The sequence below is a fragment of the Idiotropiscis lumnitzeri genome, chromosome 4 (assembly GCF_059441095.1).
Source record: "Idiotropiscis lumnitzeri isolate Australia: NSW breed Sydney's pygmy pipehorse chromosome 4, RoL_Ilum_1.0, whole genome shotgun sequence".
NCBI lineage: Eukaryota > Metazoa > Chordata > Actinopteri > Syngnathiformes > Syngnathidae > Idiotropiscis > Idiotropiscis lumnitzeri.
In genome coordinates, this window is record NC_142394.1 from 18,038,006 (window position 1) to 18,062,060 (window position 24,055).

General features: G+C 42.1%; 1 protein-coding gene across 4 annotated transcripts in view; it reads left to right on the forward strand.

Annotated features, from left to right (window-relative positions):
- Positions 1-18,492, forward strand: part of nlgn3a (neuroligin 3a) — a 215,537-nt gene extending 197,045 nt beyond the window's left edge. For all 4 annotated transcript variants that reach the window (XM_088293270.1, XM_088293268.1, XM_088293271.1 and 1 more), the window contains 2 exons: positions 1,851-2,640; positions 14,354-18,492. In XM_088293270.1, the coding sequence (XP_088149396.1) occupies positions 1,851-2,640; positions 14,354-15,212 (1,649 nt within the window). In that variant the 3' untranslated portion in view covers positions 15,213-18,492. The remainder of the gene's footprint in view (positions 1-1,850; positions 2,641-14,353) is intronic.
- Positions 18,493-24,055: the final 5,563 nt, after the last annotated feature.

Genomic DNA, 24,055 nt, shown 5'->3' on the forward strand with positions numbered 1-24,055 from the left:
ACATCACACGCACTTTCCTTCCGTAGATGCCACCAGGTTGTATTTTCTTGGCAAGTAAATGTGCTCGGCTCCATCACCCCCCTGCACATAAGGAGTAGGAGTTTACTTTTATTTATAGCAATCCACCCACAATCTCATGTAGAAGCCAGTGATTAAACGTGCATGCACATTTTCAATGTGGGTTAAAAAAGCAGAGGCATAAGTAGTTGTATCTGTAAAAGGTAAATGTCAGTACGGGCTATAAAGAGAGACTCCATGAATAACTAAGTGGTTGAAATGTCATTCAATGCCTGTGACTTGTGGAATGACAATATAACAAAAGAAAGAAATTCTAACCGCTTGTGGATGTACGAGGAGTAAGAATTCAACAGTGTGTAGACTTTGAGTGATCGAGGTCGGTAGATAGTAAAGTAAAATTGTTTCATTTTTAATCCGGAAGGCTTCTTGAAGATGTTTCACCCTGAGATCAAGCCTCTTGAAAGTTGAGAGGAAATCCACTTGGATTCCGCTTTTGTGAAATGCATGATCAGCAAATATTGACACCATTTGCGCTCCAGCTCCTTTATCAGAGCCAGATACTATTTGAATATTGGTGACTCTTAACCTGTTACTAGTCCACGATGTACCCCATCAAGTCATCTGCGGTTGATTCTGGCTTCCCTTTGACCTTGGAAAAGATAAACAGTATAAGTGGTGGGCTGTGCATTTCACACATAGGCCTTCAGTGAAGTCTTACTTAGTCCAGCTTCAAAAATCCCCCTCATATTACCATCATTTATGACACCACGGCTGGACAAAATAATATACAGAAAGACACTTACGCACTACTGAGTGAGTGTTGGCCGACCTAGCTTCTCTTGAAAGGTTCGTCTTGAAAATGGCCTCGCAAGTGTATCTGCAATTAAATCCACACTTTTCCTTCATTGTGGTTTAAAAAGGAAAGAATAGAGATTACATTTTCAAACGGACACCAGTTACGACTTTAGGGTGTGTTGATTCTGCATAGTGCTGCCCCCTCACGAGTCAGTATCCAATCACAAAACACGTTAATCACCTTCAACATAAGGCCAGCGGGAAGGCCTTGCTGTCTCATCAACTTGTGATCTGATTGGCTATCGCAAGTGTCTATCAACTGCAGAAGCCCCTCATTCACACAGAATTGACGCCCGCACGATTGTGTCCGAAGGCCTCGGACGAATAGTGCGTGCTACAGGTTTTATGAAATCTGCCCGGCAACACGAGCTATCTGAATTCTCATTGGATAAAAACTCTCACCTAAAAATTCAACCGTAGGATATAATATGACATCAATGTGAAGAGTATGATCATGATTTCTTGATTGTGTTAGGCCAGCAGAGCCACTGAGCAGTATACAATGAATGCATTTATAATTTAAAATGTATTAATATCAGCAGAATTTACTTTGAGACCCATGAATTTTTCCGCATTGTTTCCGTGAATTCTCTCAGTGTAACAAAAACCTGCCGCGCCATATTCTCAGCATCTGCCTCTGAGAAGCATACAGATTATTACTGTGGGAGTTGTCGGGATGGGAAAGGAAATGACAGAGTGCTGGTGCTCTCGTCTGTCTGCGAGCAGTCTGTATGACCAGGCCATCTGCGCATTCATTATCACAGACATGATTCTATTATTGCAGCCATCTATTATTGTCCTGTGTGGGAGCAAGAACTTGTTGTCAGTCTGGGCTTTGTTCTTATCAGCTGTGCTGCTGACAGTCAGGTCTCTAACATGACAGCAGCCAAATGAACAGCCATTGTGTTTTGAAGCATCTGACTGAATTTTTCCATGAGACACACCACGTATGATCTGTTCCTTGTGTTCTTGTGCAGGTCTCTTCCACCGAGCCATCATTCAGAGCGGTTCGGCACTGTCCAGCTGGGCGGTGAATTACCAGCCGGTCAAGTATACACGCCTCCTGGCGGAGAAGGTGGGATGTAACGTCCTGGACACGTTAGACATGGTGGACTGTCTGAGGAAGAAGAGTTCCAGGGAACTTGTGGAGCAGGACATACAACCCGCAAGGTACCACGTGGCTTTTGGACCTGTAATTGATGGCGATGTTATTCCAGATGACCCCGAGATCCTAATGGAGCAGGGGGAGTTCCTCAACTATGATATCATGCTGGGCGTCAACCAAGGCGAGGGCCTGCGCTTTGTGGAGAACGTGGTGGATTCCGAGGATGGCGTCTCTGGAAACGACTTTGACTTCTCCGTGTCTGACTTTGTGGACAGTCTGTATGGATACCCCGAGGGCAAAGACACTCTGAGGGAGACCATTAAGTTCATGTACACAGACTGGGCGGACAAGGAAAATCCAGAAACCAGGCGCAAAACGCTTGTGGCTCTGTTCACCGACCACCAGTGGGTGGAGCCCTCAGTGGTGACGGCAGATCTCCACGCTCGCTATGGCTCACCCACCTACTTTTATGCCTTCTACCACCACTGCCAGAGTCTCATGAAGCCTGCCTGGTCAGATGCCGCGCACGGAGATGAGGTCCCTTACGTATTTGGAATTCCAATGATCGGTCCAACTGACCTTTTCCCCTGCAACTTCTCAAAGAACGATGTCATGCTCAGTGCTGTGGTAATGACCTACTGGACCAACTTTGCCAAGACTGGGTGAGTCGATGCTGATCTTTGAGGCTCTTTTATATGTTGACTATTTTTAGGATGTTAGGATATTTTGAAATAAAACCACATATGATATAAGGAATAAACTTTAGAATCATATCAGGAAATTTCTTTTTATTAACTCTTTTAATGCCAGCCATTTAGAAATAAATAAATAAATCTATTGACTGCCAGTCAGTTTGGAGCATTTTGACTGAACTTTAAAGGCTCAGAGAATATTGTTTTATAACTACCAAATGAAACATTAGACTCTAAAACAAGATTTTTGTGGAAAGAATCATTTTATACATACATGACTTTCATGATATTGATTTGTGCTTTAGTGATGCCTCAAACATTCGAACTGTCCTTTCTTCTTTTAATACCAACAAAGAAGTGCTTTTGATGGCAAAATAATGGATTTGCAAAAAATCACCAATGTAGGAATTTTACATTTGGCAAACTTTACTATTTGTACAGTGTTTTGTTGTAGTAGTATTAAGTAGTGTGCGTGTGCATGTATGTGTATATAGCTATGTACATTACAACATCACTTTTACTTCTATTCTTAAATAATCTCTGGCATGTTTTCTCTGTTTTGTGACACTTTTTGAAGTAAATTGAACTTGACAAACACTTTGATTAATCACTTGCTGCTTGTAACGGTCGCATTTGCAAGTGCCTGCCATGTTTTAGAAGCTTACACATTGTTGTGACACATGGCGAGCTTTTCTCAAAGAGATCTAAAGCTGCGATCTGCTGGCCATAGTTCATGTTTTGTTTTACTGTATTCTCGCGACAAAATGAGGCGTAACTCGCAGAGGCGGCCTCCCAGTTTGTGTAAAGCTATGTTTGCCGTCTGACATTCATCGCTCGCACTCACTTCACTTTCAACACCCGGTTTACACTGATGTCCAACAGTCCGGGTTCCTTCGTCAAACTTCCCCGAATTATGGCAAGCTCCAAGTCCATTTGCTGCGCTACAGTACCTACTGGGCGCTTGCCTTTAGCGTCCTCTTTCACATCCGTCTTTCCTCTGTATGAGTAGTGTGTCGGCATGCAATGCTCCTAATCAGGGAAGCGGAGTGCTTAGGAAAGTCACAACAGCATTTACTGATTTTGGAAATCGGTGCAAACACAATATGTGCCACATTATTATTATTATTATTATTATCATTATCATTATCATTATCATTATCATTATCATCATTATTATTATTATTATTATTATCATTATTATTATTATCACCTCGTCCACTTTGGAGAAAATTTAAGACTTTTAAATGCACCGAATGGTCATGAAAATACAATATTTATTTTACTTTCTTGGCTTAATGATCAAAGCACATTAAGCCAAGACTTTTCTCCGCCTATTTCCATTAAAAAAAACGAGTTGACAGCAATCAATGCCGACGGCGTTCCATGTTTAGATTCCCATTGTTGACGTTTCACATCAATCGCGCTCAAAGGGTTAATTCACAGAGTGAAATTAATTGACTTTTATCTCACACAAAACCAATAATAACTGTAATCAAAACTTGCTGCCGTATATTATCAGCGGAAAGTAGCTGAGGAAATCCAATCAGAGGCCTAGTAAAAGGACTTGTGTGCCACATGAAAAAGGTTTATGCGAGAAGGAAGTGCCACAAAGGAAAAGTGTGGGGCTGGCAAGAGAAGAAACACTTTTTAAACAGATATTTTATAGAGGTCTTTTTTGAAAAAAAAAAAAAAAAGAGACATATATTGAATGTGAAAAAGATTCATTTGTGCTCCGGTGACTTTCTGTATTGAGTACAAGGCCTGTCTTTGTGTATGCGTCTGTGTCGGCACCTTTGGCTGTTTTTATTTTGGACGGAGGGAGCTGAAAATGCTATCGCTGGTCCATTGTAGTCAGGCCCTGAAAGATGCCATGACTTATCATAAAGGCAACGGTTGCCCTCGCTGGTATTGATTTCTTCAGCTAGGACCCAGACGATCTCTCCCGCCTAGGGTGATCTTCCCCACCTCCATACTCAGTTTCACCCCTGCCCATCACAAAGTACAAGGCCATTTTTGCACAACAAGTCATCATTTCAAACAACTGAAATCTAATTGACAATCCATGTATACCAGAGCGCTATTGATCTTATCTTGAGGGGGATGCACTGTTGGGGGGGGGAAGAAACGGTGTCTACATCATCCGCTACTCAATCTGGTTGACTTTGACATCTAAACGGCTGGTTTATAGGCCAGTGTGGCCACCAGCACAACTCGATGAATGAGTTGCTAATGACTGACAAGTGCAGAAGGACCAATGTCAGCGGTTTGGCTCCTCGGGCGAACCACTGAGGTCAGACTGAACATCTGTCTCCTTTGCCTGGCAGCCATCTTGTCTCACCCGTATTCAGAACATCACTTTGGAGTTGTACAGTTGTACTCATAAACTATATTGCATGAATTGTATAACTCATGTACAAGTATCTGGTGTTGAAAGAGTGTATAGCGCTTACAAAAGATATTTTGGTAGATGTGCTTATTTGACTTGCTTTGCGAAGATGGAATTATTGATATACTGCAGTTGTTTGATTTCATTACACTGTGCAGGTGTGTCAGATGAAGTTATGGCTGCATGCGTAATGTGTTATGAGTAGTCATTTATTTAGTCAGAAAGCACCGTATTAAATTTAGCCAAATATATATGAATGATTTAAAAGTCTGAACTGTAAAAAGAAGTAGTCTAATATGTGGGCCTTGGTTATCACATTCTTTCACCGCTTTTTGCACTGCCAGGATTTGGTTTGCTTTCAATTGCCTCAGTAAAATCTTGGACATAATTAAGAATATTTTGGTCCAATATTGGGATAGTCACATGAATTAGGGGAAGTGTACAGTTTAATGTGTAATGTGTGTGTCTTTCCATTTTGAGTGAAATCATTCCTAAGTTCAAGAGGTAACGTTATGTTCAGGCTGAATTGGCCATTATGGAAATTATTAAATTGCGTATTAGCCATAACCCAGCCTCCATGTTTAGGTCCCAACAGCAAATTTCACTTAGTTTTAGCTATTTTTACTGTTATTTTCAAAGTCCAATTCTGATCAGTAGCAATAGCACTGCAAGAGTGAAAAGACTGTAGATCAAATTTCTTTGTTAGAGCAAAATAATACTTTTACTTCACAGCTTAAAAATCCCTGGAACATTGATTTGCGATATGGAGAATTTCTTGGTCACTGCCATGCTTACCAAACATGATTTACCTCCCTATTAGTTTTTGCAACGCTATTGTGGTCATGTGGTACTGCACAGTGCTCCTAAATAGGGTAATTCCATTCAATTAGAGGAATATACCATCAGTTCTCGGTGATAGCTTCTTGAAGGTGAGGACTTAAAGATTTTTCCAAAAGTTCATTGTCCTCATTTAGACGACACAAGGGGATGAGTATCTCACCCCAGTACCACCCAAGCCCAGCCTGGCTCTGGAGGACATCCCTTTAATTAGGACCCGGTTGAATTCCTTTTGACTTCTCAGCTCGCAACAGCAATCGTCACTATCTACCCTTTCTCCAAATACTCACGATGAGCTAACCCAGATTGCACTTCCTCTCCTCGACTGTAAATCGCCTGTCAAAACATGTGTGACGCCATGTTGAGATACTTGTGCTGCATGTCAACCGTGCGGATGATACCGGCATTCCCCCTAAAGCCCTTCTTGTCCCACACTGTCATGTGTCATCTTTACAGGGCTAACTCTATCCCTTGCGCATTTTTGTCCTCCATCATAAAAGTAGTTGCTAGAACATAAAAGCAAAGACAGAGAGTACTCACGGTCACATCTTCTTAGCGTGTATGTCTGTTTGCTCTTTTTTTAAGGGTTGCAATGTTGATTCTTGCCTTGTGATTTTTGAAAAGGTGGACGGATGAATGATACGCCGAAGAAAATATCTTTCCCGTTAACATTGTCTGTTTCTTGGGGCCTTATTTTCATATTTTGGGAATTTGGCAGACCACATTCTGGCACCTGACAATTTTGTGACAGAAAGTAGACTAGACTTCATACTAGGTGAAACCAGGTCTAAGTTGTATCGCTGACATAATTTTTGCGAGGATTTGATCTAGGCACAGTCAGACAGATTATGTGCTCTGCTGATATGTGGTGCATATCGAATTTCATTGAGAAATATGTTGCTATGCTATGGGATATGAATGTATTTGTGGGGGTGGTCACATACAGATTCACGACTGGGTGTTAAAGACGGTCTCGCCTTTGTGCCCCTTTCGCAGTGGCCAAATTTACATCATCGCAAGTGGGGATCTTCTTGACGTTCTTTATGAATGTACTTTGCATGCACCAATCTCCTGCACAGACTCCAGCGAGTCCGCTGCGCTTCCGCTGTGTTGTCCGCGTGTCTCTACTGCGCTGAGTTCAAAGTGAACAAGGGCTTCATGAAGATAGGGTCCATCGTGTCTCTAGTTGGGCAAACCAATGGACAGTCCAAATGATCGCTCAACACACTGATAGTTGGACAGTTCGATCGGTTAATAGATGGACAGAAGGATAGATCATCAGGTCGATCGATGGATGGTCAAATAGATAGATCAACAGGCAAACGGATGTACCGACTGTCAGAAGGCTAGTCAGACAGATGGCAAATGGCTGGAGTAACAAACAGGATGAAACAATGTATGAATAACCGACAGAACAAAGAATATATAGATGGATGGACAGACAGACAATGGGTAATGGATGAAAGGAGAGATTCATGACGAAGAAAGATCAAGCAGATGGATACTGTTGAATGCATTAAGCTAGGCCGGACAGACAGAAGAATGGATGCACAGATAAGGGATGTTAAAAAGGAAGAATCGGCGGGTAGATTCTACAATGCAAGGGTAGATTTTGAGAATAGAGTCGGTTGGATGAAGAATGCGGACCAAAGCAGTGTAGACATGGAAGAACTGAAAAGATACAAATATTTGCATGGAAGCATATATGGACTGAGAGATGGATAGAAACAATTGAAAAGTCAGGTGACCGCACCAACAGTGACTGATAAAAGAAGTGCACAGGTAAAGAGATGTAAGCGACGGAAGGCTAGCTCGACACAGATAGATGAATGGAAGAACAATCAGGATGGCTCGATGGATGGATGAACTGCCAGAATGGTGGACAGATGGAAAGACTGTGTAGATAGTTGCTTGGTTGCACAGGCTGATACACAGAAGGACAAAAGGAGAGAGACATTGGTCTGATGAAAGAAAGATGAATAAACTGGAAGACGCATTGACAGGAATTATTGATCACAGATAAAATACCAATTATATCCCATTGTCTTCTACAACATCATTTAAACCACGCCTCCAAAACTTTTTTTGTCATGTGTCCACACGCTGCAACTTTCACAATCTCAAACAACAAATAAAAAGCACAGCGTGTGCACCGACATCCAAAAGCGCTGGCGGAGCGCTTCAGAAAAAGACAGAATGATGAAAAGGCAGCAAAGATCAGTCACTACATATCATTAGTGCTATAAATATGTCAGTCCAACTTTCCACATGGTGTGTTTTTTACTGCCGGCTTGTGCTCATTTCCTTCTTCTGTGTGAGAGCACAGCCACATGCTGTGCAAGGTCATGCTAGGTATAGTTAAAGAGTACAGCGCTGTCATGTGTTGATTCTTTATTTATTCTTTTGCACTTTCTTTATCCCGACTTCTCCATCTCAATCCCTCATTATTCTCTGCGGAAAAAAAAACAAAGCTAAAATATACAGAATTGATTGCTTTGTCTTCAGTGACAAAGTCTGCCAACTCAACTGCAAGGTGTCTAGAGTGCACGAAAGCACCCAATGGTTTGATTCAAACACCCCTGGAAGGATACTGACACCTATGTGACCACTGTTTCTCACCCCGCCTGCCCAAAGACTACAAGGAGAACTCATCCCATTGCTTTTCCCTTCCCTGAATTTTTCGCCAGTTCTAACTAAGATTTGTTTCTTATGATACAATAGTTAGGGAGTAGTAAATATTTGAGGTGAGCAAGTATAGAGACAAAGTGCCAACTTGATGCAGGCCATCGTTGACATCATGGGGTTTTTCGTTCAACCAAATAATAGCCAAGCCTGAATTGATAGCGACTTTCCTGGTTGCTTGCAGGGCTCCAGACTACATCTAAATGGTGTCATTTTGCTCGTAAAATTGGAGAAAATGCAAGTTCGTTTTTCATCGACTCGCCCCTGTGCCACCAGTAAATGTGCGGATTTATTATTTTTTTTATTCTCGTGTTTGTATTATTCTTGTATTTTTTGTTTCTGACAATACTTCTGTTTCACACCAGTGAAAATGAGCGGAGTGCATATTTATAACAGTGTTCACCCCTCGATGTACGACTTACAGATGATAAATGCCAAATTTAACCACGAGGCAGCCTATCGTTGAGATGGTTTCAAAAGGGAATTCATGGATTATATTGAAGGGGTTTGTTTTTGCCGCTCATTTAATGAAAAAAAAAAAATCAATCAAGAATGGACCAAGAGCTGCGTCCTCCCAACACCTCAGCACACTCCAAAGTCACAGCGTTTCGCCTCGCATCACTTAGCCCGTTGAACTGAAGGCTGCCATTAAATATAAAGCATGCATCACTCAGCCCTCCGCCCCTGCATGCAACCGCACGAAGGGCAAAAGAGCACGGCCTGATCATTTGCACGCCGTCCTACGAGGCTGCCGACAAGCACTAAATAAAATGTGTTGAAGAAAAATCAACTCAGAATGCAGGCCAAGGTGTATGGAGTGAAAATTCCGCTGAAATGCTTACTTTGTGTTACCTGGTAAGTCGATAAACAGCTGCGGGGGATGCATTTGTTACACAACGGTAACAACAATAACCTCAACCTTCAAAAGGCTTTAACTTTGCATATTTTAGCAGCTTAGCAAAATGAGCATCAGTGCCTCCGATTTTATGCACCTCCCTTCGTGTTCTATGGTGAGGCTATAACTCAGCTCAGGAATTCAGGGCTGTTGAGTGTAGTGAAAATAGATTTTTGTCTTCTGCCTTGGGGCGCCTAAACGTGTCTTTCCAGATTTGGTGATGGCTAGGTCTATGATCATTCAAGCGCTTCAAATTACATCAGGATGAAAAGGGGGAAGGAGGTACATGGGAAATGGGAAAAAATAAGGGCGAAATGATATTCATTCTATCCTCTTATCTACCTTTTACATCAGCGCTTCCCGTCATGGTCTGGAATGGATAATGAGCCTAGAATGATTCTAACTGACATCAAGTATTGCTGTGGTTGACTTTGTCATCCACGTGGCAACATCCTCTCATGGAGAAGCTTTAAAAATGGCGTGTGTAAGGCTGGGGAGGATCGCTTTGCCCCCACGACAGCGTGCGTGCATCTGCTGCATGCTTTGTGTTGAACTTGAGCACTCGTGCGGCCCTCGGGTCAAGTCATTACACCTGGATTGCATTTCTAATACAAAGGCACGCTCACATAGACAGACAGGTACACGAGCCACAAGAGATGCAAACATACATACGCAAACTCCCAGTCAATCATGAATACAAACACTTGGGAGCGCTTGAACACGCATGAGTGGCTAAGGTCAGTGTGGGTCAGCAGGTCACATGGAGAGAACGAGCGGAGGGGGGAGGAGGGAGGAGAGGGGTATATGGAAGCTGTGCTTTATGGTACCGCAAGCATACGAACACATCAGAAGAGATGTGAAAGACCATTAAAACGCTTTCTTTTATGGGTCTATTAATCTTTCTCCAGTACCTGAAGTCAAAGCCACAGTTCCAATGTCCATCTGGATTAAAAGGGAGGTTTGACAGGACGCGTGTTGTGCGCTAATGCCGGAGAGTGAGGTGGTCCTTAGGGCTTAGCAAGTTTGACCATGAATGTCAAATTATGCCAATATAGATAAATATACTTGGTTGGTCTTTTAATTGCAAATATGCCTCGCAATGAGCAGTAGCTGTACAAGTCAACCAGAAAAAAATTCTATTGCGATTTTTTTTTTTTATTATTATTTTGCAATTTCGATTTGATTTGTGATTTTCTTCACAATGTGCAGTGATATTTACAAACAAGGAAAAAATGCCATTATACCATTAAAAACAATAAAAGCTATTACCGTCGGAATGTAAGGACACTGAAGCGGTTTTGTGAGGAGAGAAATTCTTTCTCAAGTTTTTAAAAACTACTTGAACATAAAGTATAATTTTGTAGACGTGTAATTGTGCATTTAAAAATGCATTTTTTTAAAACTGCAAAAGGTTTTACATTTTGTACTAATGTACAAGTTCTTTGCACATAAATGCCAGATTATATGACAATAAAATCATTGTCCCTTAGTAAAGTTAAATTGATTCAAATATAGAATTTTGAGGCTTATTGTGTAGATCTCAATACGCTGTGGTTTGTGGTGTAAATATTATTGATGAGATTACAAATATTTAATACACATTTGACATGGAACCTCTTCGTCATGATCACGTCAGCCGTTTACGTGTTCCGGTCTGAGAGTGTCTGCTAAATTGCTAATGTAGCCGTCGTCTTGTTTTATGTCTAAATACATATTGATTGCAATACAACATTTCTGTGTCACAGCTGCTGGCTCTCCGCCCTAACGCGCCTCTAGCCCGACTTCTGATAAGTCGACTGTACACGTTGGCGCTTATTTTGCGATTTGATTATTTAGCGATTAGCTGGCTTAGCGACTGCTCATTTCAGGCTTTCTAGCGACTGTAGCCGGAGTTTATTACATTAGACCTTGACACTCTGGCTAATTCATAACATTGTACACCTTCATTAATTTTTACCGCTCCAATTCAAGGTCAAGTGCTAAGTTCACTGATTGCAAGTCATTCTTTCTGACATCTGCGCGTTGTTTCTCCTCACAGTCTTCAACTTGTTCATCTGTGTTCAAATTGCAGCTATTTGCCATGGCAGGAATTACCCAAGCATTTTGTTGGTTTGATAAGTCAACTAGTTGTTGTCTCAAGTCAATTTATCCATAGACGCCATATTGATTTCTTTGTGTTCCTAAAATGCATTCATTTTCAGCCCAAGCAGATTTTCTCAACTGCATCGAGCACTCTATCTAAACCTCCTCCCTGCGCACACAGATTGCTTTGTGAGATTTAGCCAAGTACCTTTTAGATCTTTTTGTTATCACAATTCGCCAAATTGACCCAGACGAGATGAGAGCTTTCGTGGTGCATATGGAACTGCCCGGAATTCCCATTAAGTGAGATTGCTCTGACCCCCTCATTGTTGTCATGTGCGTGTTTGTGCATGGGCGGGGGAGATTTGCATGCGTGTGCAAGGCTGGCAGCCTGCAGACAAGCACGTCTCCAATTGACGTCCTGTTCTCTGGCATGTTGTGCACGGGGAGATCAATATGACCTTACCTCCACCAGCCGCTCCTTTGAAACTTAATTACTGATATTCAGCTACAAAGTCATCATAGGCCGCCTGTCAATATTCATTGGGGATCATTATGGGCCTAATAAAAGTGGTTATTTACAGCCTGCTCTGCTGACACGGGCCCAGGTCCAGGGATTCAGCTTTAGCCATCTCAATTTGCTTTACCACTCATTCTCTCTCTCTCTCTCTCTCTCTCTCTCTCTCTCGCTCTCTCTCGCTCTCTCTCTCTCCCCTTTCTTCCTATTTACCTCTCCCAGGAGCACTGACCTGAAAAAGAAAAATTGACAGCAGAAAAGCGAACTGTGGGGTTGAGTTCTTCTGCCGTGGTTTTTAATTCTCTTGTTTGAACGTTTCGGACCGCTGCCAAAAATACACTGTGACCGGCGCATCCCTAAATCCCTGAATAAATTTGAACTTGGCGTGCCGCTGACATGGCAATCAAACCCGCAAAGGGATATTTCATGACATTTGAAGAAATGTCACGCGGCTCCTTGCTTCCTTTCAACCTCTCGGACTCCAGCGATTGTTGTGCTTTCAAGGCTGCCGCATTCTTTTTCATTTTTTATGCTTTGCGTACAAAAGCTATAGAGGTGCCTGCGGAACTACCGCTCACGACACTACAGAAATAAAGACTTGTTTGATCGCCAGAGATTGTTTCATGATAATTGGTTCAATAAATCAGTAGCTTCACTGTAATTGAAAAGGACATGAGGTGTCAAAAAGGGAAACAGTGAACTCTTTGGCGCAAACGTAGTACTGCATCAAAAAGAAAGATATCTTACCGTCTTTTGATCTTGACACACACACACACACACACACACACACACCTACAATGGGTTGAGCAGTTCCCGCTGAGTGTCTTGATTAATATGGTCCACTTTACATCAGTTCGCGAGATGCCAATGCACACAGCGCTGCCTTCCCTGAGCAATTAGAAGAAGGGCTCCACCAGTGTTGGATTATCAACAACAAGATGCCTCCTGACGTGAGCCCTAAAGCCTGCTGATTTATTCATATGTGTTTACTTAAAAAGCCCCTGTCCTGGTTTTTTTGTGGGCAGACTGCATCCGAACTGAATTAAGAGCAACATCTGGGAAGGGAGACGAGTGGGCGGCCGGCGTGGGGGCTTGGGGACGAGCTGGCCGCGGCGCAGTCTGCCGATAGAGAGGCGGCACAAGCGCTGCATTCAAATCTTGTGCTTGAGCAATAAGCGGGCATGCGGTTTTGAGGATTGGACTGCAGGTTGGTCCGGTGGAGCAAGTTGAGCATGGACAGCATCGTTTCCACGATAGTTTGATTAAAAACTGCGGTCTTTTCTGCCGTGAGATTTTCTAAATTTGAATGATCAAGTGAATCTCTTTCAACCAAAAAAAAAAAAAAAGTGCTTGTATGTGCTTCTTCTCACCCATTACATGAATTATGAATTATTTAAACTAGGGTTGGACATCATTAGGAATTTTGTTGATTGTGTGCAATTTAGTTTTAAGTCAAAGATATGGGAAGTTGTGCTACAAAATTGTGGCACGCTCCTCCAGGTACAATATTCTGCATGTAAGACTCAATATAATCTCATTACAATAGTTTAACTAACAATACATAGATCACAGAATTAATTTGTTTTATTCAACCAGAGTAAATTGTTCCTATTTGTCAACTGTGGGCTTGCGAAGCCATTTGCGACTCTTTTGTGGTTAAGGGCTCCACAAATAAATTGGACCTGATTTGACTTGACCACCACCTTGCTTGCCTCAGTGACCATCCCAGCGTCATAAATTGCTTTTATGTGGACTCTTTCAATTCACCTTTCAATATGCAAATTTAAGATGGCCCATTCCGCTTCTCTAAAAAGTTAGAAATTAATCAAGCTAGCCATTCAACCATCCAGCCCTCATGGCTTTTCTAATTGACATTGGCCGAAAGGCGGTGGTCAAAGGTCACCTGCGATTATAGGACACATAGACACAAACAACTATTCACATTCACACCTATGGATAATTAAGTCGCCAATGAACCTAACATGGCTGCCAGGATGGCCGAGTGGTCTAAGGCGCCGCGTTCAGGACCCAGTCTCCCCAGGAGGCCTGGGTTCGAATCTCGAATTTCCCCATTGTGGGACTAATAAAGGGCAAATTATTATTATTATTATTATTATTATTATTTGATTGGAATGTGGAGGGAAGCCAGATCACCTGGAAAAATCCAAATGAGAATTGAATAATAATTATGCTGTTGTGCGGCCTAGTCAAAGTGAAATGAGCATCTCAAAACCAGCAACTCTTGTTTAACTAACATCCTTTTGCATCTGTGTCTTCTCTGCAGGGATCCCAACAAACCAGTTCCCCAGGACACCAAATTCATCCACACCAAGGCCAACCGCTTTGAGGAGGTGGCGTGGTCCAAGTACAACCCCCAGGACCAGCTGTACCTTCACATCGGCCTCAAGCCGCGGGTGCGCGACCACTACCGGGCCACCAAAGTGGCCTTCTGGAAGCACCTGGTGCCCCATCTGTACAATCTCCACGACATGTTCCACTACACGTCCACCACCACCAAAGTGCCCCCGCCGGATACCACGCAGAACACCCTGTCCACCAAGCGGCCCAACGGTAAGACCACCTGGCCCTTCAACACCAAGCGGCCCCCCATGTCGCCGGCCTACAACAGCGAAGACAAAGACTCCTGGAGCGATGACAAGGAGTCTGGGCCTCTGGTGGTGGAGAACCCTCGGGATTACTCCACCGAGCTCAGCGTCACCATCGCGGTGGGGGCCTCGCTGCTCTTCCTCAACGTACTGGCGTTCGCCGCCCTCTACTATCGCAAGGACAAGCGGCGGCAGGAGTCCAGCCACGGCCAACCCAGCCCGCAGCGCCAGACCACCTCCAACGACATCGGGCACCACGCGCCCGAGGAGGAGATCATGTCGCTGCAGATGAACCAGACGCACCACGAGTGCGAGGCGGGGAACAGCAACGAGGGGGCGCTGCGCTTGGCCTCGCTGCCCGATTACACGCTCACCCTGCGGCGCTCTCCGGACGACATTCCCCTCATGACGCCCAACACAATCACCATGATCCCTAATTCCCTGGTGGGCATGCCCAACCTGCACCCTTACAACACCTTCACGACGGGATTCAACTCCACCGGCCTGCCGCATTCCCACTCGACCACGCGCGTATAGCTTTAACGGTGCCAGACGAGGGGGTCGACGGGCAGCGATGCTGAGGGAGGAGGAGCAAAGGATTCAACAAAACAGAGAGGAGGATTGTGTTTTATAAATACCACAGAGGGGGGGGGGGGCAGATTAAAACGTGAAGAGATTTAACGAGACTTTAACTACGAGGAGAGTCGCTTCAAAGCTCTCGATGGATGTCAAGTTGTGCAGAGCTGCCAAAATCAAACTGCTTCCCTTCTCCTCATCAGGGGAGGGGCTGGTTTTTGTGTTGTGTCCTTTTTTTTTTTCTTTTTCTAAAAATCATCATTTAAAAAGCCTTTTAAGCGGACTAAGAAGATAGCCACTGATTTTTTTTTTTTTCTTGAATTCATAATGAAAACAAACAAAAGTGCTTTTTAATTTCCCAAATCCTCCTTCCTCCTGAGGGAGACACATAAAGAACAATGGCCTCAATGTTGATACTCGCGTCATGTTTTTAATTGCTTCTTTCTTTTGATTTCAATGCCTTACAAAGCTTGCTCTTTTTTTTTTTTTTTTCCCTCATCGTTTCTTTTCCAAGAGACTATACCGAGAGGAGTCTGACAGAAAGACTGACACCAGGATGAGAAATTAGCGGATATGCAGATGTAGAGATTTTAAATCCCATTTGGGGCAACTTTTTTTTGTTGGTTTTTGCTCCTGTTTGCAACTCAACATGAATGGTTTCATCTTTTTTTTGGGGTTAGTTTTCGTCAAAGGGTTTGCCAAGGACAGCTCTGGCTTGGAGACGAATGCTTTGTTACTGTGATTGTTTTTGTTAAGAAAGTGCATCTTTTACAGCCAATTTACCTGTTAAGATATCTGATCTGATCTAAACCAAGTGTGCACGTACACATGCTGCTCGTGTGCAGTGAGGAAAATGAGAGGTGAGGGAGTGAACATGTGAGTGCGCGTGCGTACACAATTATTTTTTTTTTATTTTTGAGTAGGTTGTACAGTGTGCATTTTTGTGGGTCCTGGTCAAGGCGGAATACATTTTCCATGTTGTTGATTTTGGTTGACCACCAGTCGTGTTTCTGCTGCGTCTCTTGGTGTCTGTCTTTGCGAAATAGCACTTTTGTTTAAAAGATTTTTTTTTCAATTCTATATGTCTAATTTTGCTTCAAAATGATAAAGTAAATCTATTATTTTACATGTAAGAGAAAAGGATAGCTTAAAGAAACAACTGAACTAACTGGTGTGGACTTTGTAAGACTTCCTCTTCAACAGCAGCAGTCAGTGGCCTGGTTGCACTGAGAGAACCTACATCAGTGCACACTTGTATTTCTTTCAATATATATATATAAATATGGGCGTGCATACATATATGTATAGGGCTTCTATGGAGATATCATTCCCACTTGCAAAGATATACATAAAAGCACCAAACACAAATAATTCCAAGAAGAACAACCCTCACCAACAACACTCCAAGACGTCTTTGTAAAAGCTCTATATGTATATTTATGCATGAAATATTTAATATTTATTTATGTATACCAGATGCATACATGCTGATTGTGCCATGTACCAAATTAAAACAGTAAAAAAAAAAAAAAAAAAAGGAATAGAAAGTTTCACACTTTTGTCATTTGGATCCTGTCTTTTTTAGGACTTGCTATAATTTCCACTTGAATGAGTAGAAGGAGAAATATTCTCACAGAGAAGAGCAAGTCTCAGCCTCGGGACATCCTTGCTGTACCTCCCTCATCCTCTCTTTCCATCTCCTTCTCCCTACCTCGCTGCGCTCTCTCTTTCTCCCTCCCTCCTTTGAGAAAGGGCCTAACAGCTTGGGGCCTGTGTGCATAACTCTACATTTTACTGTAATTCATGCAAAGTAGTGCTGCAGCAATGGGAGATGGTGCAGCGATTGCATTGATGGACATACTCACGTTGCATCTTTTAATTTGTCGTTATTCTCAGGGAGAAAACTGGAGTTATTGATTCTGTCATTAAAACCGACAGTTTCCATTAACTGTCATAGCACGTCGCAAATTACCTCCCAAAGTGTCGAAAAGAACAATGAGACAATGTGACCACTTGAAACTCCATCAGTCTTTTGTGGTACCTTAACATGATTCTATTAAAACCTTGACTTTGCAATTGGAGGGCAGCAGAGTGAAAATCCCAATCTGGTCAGATCATCACAAAACGTGCTCATTGCAGAAAGAGAGAAGGGGTTATGTGAGGGGAGATGCTTACGGGTTGATCTGTATGAGTCATCTTGTTTATTCTTATCCTGCCTTATATGGGTCACACCTCCTTGAAAACTCAGAGGAAAAAAAATACACAGATGGAGTCAACCTGCTGAAACATTAACAGTAATCCTTTAATGATGATTTGTCGCAGTTCGCCAGTGGCATCTCAATTTTAAATCAGCTTGCACATAGTGTAAATTTTACTTGAATTGACTACTCAAGTCAATGGGTATGCTACCATGTGTAGTTACCGCTGACAGCCACTGGGGGCGCTGTGGTAAACCAAGTTATAGCAACCCTGATTGAAACGTTACATGAATTACATTAGTCACCGTACAAGCGTTTTCTCTTTTGCTTCAATTTTGTGAATATAATTTACCGGCATGTCCAGAAGAATTTGGACATATTTTTGCCCTTCACACCATCACAAAGGATTAGAAACAAAACAAGACTGTAGTGTAGACTTTCTGGTTTGATAAAGATATGTCATGTTTTTTAGGAATTCATTTTTTAATGCATTTTGTGTGGCACATCAATCGGTCAGTCAGCACGGGAGCCCAGTCCGTCCCTCGTTAGAATCAGACAATCGCCATAGAGAATATACTTTCTACGTCATGCGCTGGCATGGCAAAAGCAGACATGAAGCTAAAGAAAAAAAAATTAAAACGGCACAGAGACAAACACATGGCATGGGGATTGGTGAAATAAAATGAATTTGGGATGATGTCTCTGAAAGGTATACCACACACATATGACGTTAGATTTCTGCCACAATTGCATCAGCGTAATGTTTTTTCACTAAGTATGGTGCACATCTCAACGCCGATTGGCTGTTTCCAACGACTCGGACAAACTGGGTCGGCCTGAAATAATGGCAGTATGATGACTCATGCATTGACGTACCAACCACTGTTGAAAAGTATTCGGACATTTGCCGTCCAAAAAATCTGGAGCCCGGTTCTTTTGTCCCGTCCACCTTGACTTGCTTGAGATGAGATTGAAGCTCTATATAATTCACAATCCATGTTGTTAATTCAGTAGTTTTATCATGAATAAATGAGTGAAAATATTCCATGAGCAGCCATACATGTGCATGTCATAACACTGCCTACCTCCGTCATGTTTGAGACAGTATCTGGAATGTATTTATGAACTTGTTGAACCTTTGAAAATAGTAGTTTTATAATAACTGTAGTTTCTGAAGACAAAAATAATTTACAGGAAAATAAGAATAATTGAAATATTATACATACTGGAAAAAACAGACAAATCCTAGTCAGTCAAAAATCAATGAATGACAACAAACACTGAGCACAGAATAGATTTCAAAATGAATGTGAAACCACTGTGAGCTCATCACAGCATTAATTGGCACTGATTCAACCTGTAAAATGTGCATTGGTTCAACCTCTCCCAAACATGAGAAAACCCTCGTCACCTTTGCTATAAAAGACTTTGGTTTAGTGTTGTACTTGTTTTCCAGTTGGGCCCAGGAACTCCACCTGCACTTCTGAGACAAATTCTCATCGTCTGGTTCTAAAAATGGCATTGCTTTGAGAAAACTTGTTCCAGTAGATAAACTTGAGTTAGCACTAGCTTAGCCTAGCAAAAGCTTTAGCTTAACACATTCTCAAAGAGGCAAGCTGCGAACACATGAATCACGACTCATATTTTCATGAAAGCTCTTAAAGATGAAAATCAACACTTCACATCCAAATTGTTTTATTCCAAATTCGGTGTAGTAGTCTGTAAAGACAAAATCATTGAATTTGTGACGCACAAATGCAAGTGCGTGGAGCTAATTGAAGGTGATCGAGTCAAGCCCTCTAAGTTAGTTCTTCAAATTATGCTGCCGGCTTCTGATCTGTCTGCATCACTGGGAGGTTAGTTTCCACACGCACACACACACACACACGCACATGAGCAGTGGGCTAAAATTGAGTGGTAGAGCTGTGAGTGAACTATCAAAGGGAAGCAAATGTCATGGGAGGGCAACTTGTTTTTGCCATTTACTTCTCCCATATGCTGCTGCAGCAGAGCAGATGTCACCGACTATTGGCTCGGTGGACTCCATCGCCTCTGTGGACGCTTTTTTTGGGAGGGTACATGTGCCTGTGAAGAGGCTATATATCATTACATCTGTTGGACCGATGGGGAAGAACTGCAACAAGAGGGGCATCAGGGTCAAACTTCCTGTGCCATCAGAAAGCTCCCAGAAATTAGCCCAAACTTACTGTCACAAGAATCACCATCGACAGAAAAATAGGCCACTTATGAGAGCACTTCCACCAACAGTGAAGATTTTTTTTTTTTGCACTTGACTGTCTATGTGTTTTGGAAGTGACATCAGTCAAGGCTCAGTTGAAGGAAGACCTTAGAGGGTTTTCATGCCGCTGAAGACAAAGTCAGCATTGGAAATGGTCAATGGAGGTGCCAAATTACAGTAGGGTAACCTGCTGGGGTGCTGCAGGTGTGTGTGTGAGTGCGTGCATGTGCGTCAAGGTAGGCGCGTGCACGTGTGTGTGTGTAGGTACAGTATGTGTGAGATATAGATGTTTTAATGGATGCTCAGCTCAGAAGTGACAGAATAACTCTCTTCTTCTTTATGACACATCACCTTGATGTGTATTGGTCACTTATTACAACTGTACTATTTTTTTTAGACTTTTTCCTCCATTTAATTCAGTTTTTTGCTATTTTTTACTCAATATGGGAATTAATATTAAGACTTTTTTTGTCCAGAGTAAAAAAATATTGGTGTACATACAGTCCTCACCGGGGGTGTTGGCACCCATTCAAATTGCGTGTTTTGTTGCTTCCGTTAACCGGTTTGTGATTCATGTTTCGTTTACAGTGTTGTAATGAGCATTGTCATTAAGGATTTTCTGTATTTCTCGTTTAATAGATTTGAGAATCTGCAATAATCACAAAAACTGTAGAAAGATGCTTATAAACTTATTGTGGGTTTAATGAATATGTATTCTATTTTCAAGGCTAAGGATGTATTGTATGTTTCAAGTTTTCATAAAGAAGCACCTCTGTTATGATCAGCTCTTCTTTAAAAAAAAAAAAAATCAGCTTTTTGAACCTCGCAGGTTTGATCTTGTTTTATCATTTTCAACGAATCCAGTTCAGAGAGAGAGAGAGAGAGAGATATTATTCATGCTGCAGGGTTTGCTTTAGTACAGGCAAGCAGTAACACATGATTTCACACACAAAAAAAAAATTAATTGAGCCAAACTGAAAGTTGCGTTTCACTGAAATTCCGCAAATGCACTGCAGAAAATCATCACAAAGGACGTGTGAAATCAGAGTACATTTTCGCAACAAACAAGTAGCAACACGGATTGATCGAATTGGTCAGCTTCTTTTCTGGTGACATCGCGTGTTGTTAGGCAGAAGTAAGTGAGCCAAGTCATTCATACAGCAAGTACCAATAAAAAGTGGAATATTGTAGTCACTGTACTATTTTCTTGGCCACCACAGAGCAAAGAAACAACAAGGCATGGCATCAACAAAACAGCACTGGAATAATTCTGAGCGTATAATACACTTTACACTTTGATAGCACCCAGTGGTGCCAGGTTTTATGTTTTATTATTTCATTTTTTTATTATTATTATTTTTCAATGATTTGTTGGTTTGTCTGATACAATGCCTGATCCCATGCACACAAAAAACCTGTTTGTTTTTTTTTCAACTAACCTGCAGGTGAACATTTTAAATCAAGTCCTGGTCATTAAAAGCAACAACAATATGGTTGCTTTATATCTGGACGTGTAAAGAATCTCTGCAGTCTATAGTCTATTTAGTCAAACAGGCCCACCAGCCCCAGGCCTAAAACTGCCTGTCGCCTACGTAATGATCTTTAAGATGTATGGTCTTGAGATAGTGGAGGCTGCTGAGGCTAAAGCCTGTGTGCTCCCAGAGTGCGCAAGCAGCAAATAACAAAGTCGGAAACAAGTACGTTTGATCCCTCCTGCACTCTTATCGGGCCTGTATGGTATACCGTAAAACCTCTATAACGTGTGACACCTCATTTCTCCAGGTGCTTGTTCCGGCTCTGATGGGAAGTTTCACAGCAAGATTCACAGCCGTGGCTATTTGTTGTTGTCTATAACTGCAATCATATTTCAAAATATTATCTTACTGCTTCACGGCTAGTCTGCCTGCTCATTCGTCGTCTCCTGAGGCGGGCCTTTCTCCTATCAAGCTGCATCGGCTGGCGCTCACCATCAGATGGCATTCCACTAATGTCTTCTTCTCATGTTAGACGACACGCCGTTGCGTCATTGGGCGGGGCAACACACGGGCCTTACGTCTTCGTCACTTTTCTCATATCACAGACTTGCAGGCCAATTTGTTCTAAAGTGCTTGTCTCTTGTTGAAAGATTCCTCACCCTAATCAATAATAATCTAAGATAACCCTAACCTTGAAAGAACCCAACAATAACATAACAGCCCCTTCACAAAATTACTAGAACAGAGGCTATGGGTGGTGGTCTGCATGTTGAGCAGAAAGTGAAGGGAAGTTGAGGTCTTACCAATGGGTGTTTTATTGATAAACACACCTGTGAATTTATCTGCGTGAGTCAAATAAAATTAACCATACCCCTAATGCTAAATTTCTGCTATCACCTTAAACGAACAAAACCCCTAAATCTGCTAAGAAACCAAGTCCACGGAAAAAAAAAGAAAGTAACAAAGCGCTAGTAGATTCCTCAGTCAATATTTTAAATGGTCAACAGGTCTTTATTTAAACTAGTGTTGTAAATAGTGTTAAGGGTTCAGTAGTGATTTCAAGTAAATGGTCTGCTTTGTCTAAAAGAGGAAGAATGCCGTGAAATCCCCACTCACTCAGCAAGTGACGTAATGGTGCAGGCTGCGTGACTCACATTCTTTGAAATGATCTAGCCAGAAAAGAGTACGCTGGTTTCCTGTTGCATACAATGAAGTCTGGACAGTCTGAGAGCAAAACAGGAAGTGAAGTGCCGTAGGTGCATTTTGCATTTACATTATCTACAAACATTGGAATTTGGTGAAAGTTTCTATTGCATCACCATAGCTAGCATTCTACCGTGAGATCTTCGATCTTAAATAATGTTCATTTTGTTTTGAATAAGTATCATAAACATTCATCTGACTTTTGTGCAGGTAGCATGGGGAAATGCTAGTGTGAATGGTTGCCCGAACCTTAACGCTCGAAGCTAACCTTAACATGTATGTTTAACGCAACCAAGCCATAATTCAATCAATAACCCCAAATCTTGACTCTTTAGACTGCATCGACTCTAAACAAACACTCAACCCCTTAATCCATAAACCCACAACACTGTCCAGGGCTAAAATGTTGGGTTTAACATTAATATGATGACAATTAGAAGGGGAAGTCAATCCCCAAAATATTCCTTCTAATGAAATGTTTGATCGAACGACCAATCACGGGTCACGTTTTCTGAGGCTGACCCAAGATTGGTCGTTATCTGAAACCTGAGCAACTGTGATGTCATTTTCAGTCGACAGAAGTGACAAAATGGCCGCCTTCTTGTACGGCTAAAGACGGGTGGATTTTACTGCTTAACTGACGGAATATTCATCAGAATGCCATGTTTCAACTTGTGGTTTTGCACAGAACATATTCTTGTGAAGAAAATTTTGGGGTTGACTTCCCCTTTAACTTCTGGAATATCCTGAAATTACATTACCTTATGCTCTCATGATACTTTCCAATCTAGGAGACTTCCTGAATTTTTTCAAACACCAGTTACAGCAGGAAAAATGTGTTCTCTCATTTGATTTTGACAAAGGAGCAGATGGAACAATCGATTCAATTTCCGTCATGTTGAAACGTTATGTCATCCGTGAAAGATGAGATACTGTAAGTGATGGCTTTACTCTCCCAACATCCAGGGGGGGAAAGATCATATAATTACAAAGCATGAGTATTCACTAAATGGGAACATCATGGTTATATGCCTCAATTTCATAACGAGTGTTTTACCCAAAAGTGTTATTTGTTGTGGAAGCCACAGTCAGGCTTTTTGTGGCTGACATCAGCCATTCGTTCGGCTGTGAATCAGAACACGATGTTTGCTGCGGCGTCTCAATATATAAAAAGCTCATTTTGATGCCATGGTAAATTGAACAGATTTTAGTGTTTCAACCCACTCATGCAACTTTCTGTGAGCGAATCCTCTCAGGCATCTGTGAAAATCGATGCGTGTGTGTGTGTGCGTGTGTGGGTGTGTGCTGCGCGGCCACAATAGGCCCACAGCGCCGGCCATATCTCGACTTCATTTACTCCTCGTCTGTTGATAATAAGTGTCTCCTCTCTGCTGTACTCAATTACATCTTCATTAGGTTGCTAACTTGCTCCCAACTAACCATCAACGTGCGTGCAGATTTTAAGTCTGTGTGACATTAATTACCAAGATGGCCGAGTCCACTGGTGAAGGGAGTGATACGTATTATATCTTCATCTCTCAGGACCGTTCAGAGGCTGAAGCCGCAGTCTCCGGTCTCATCATAGCATCAATTCATTTTCATTTATCCACTGATGAACTCAGTTCCTTCATCATTTACTCGAGGCTGTCTCTAAACAAGATGAGTGGCTGACACGGTGACCTCTTCCTT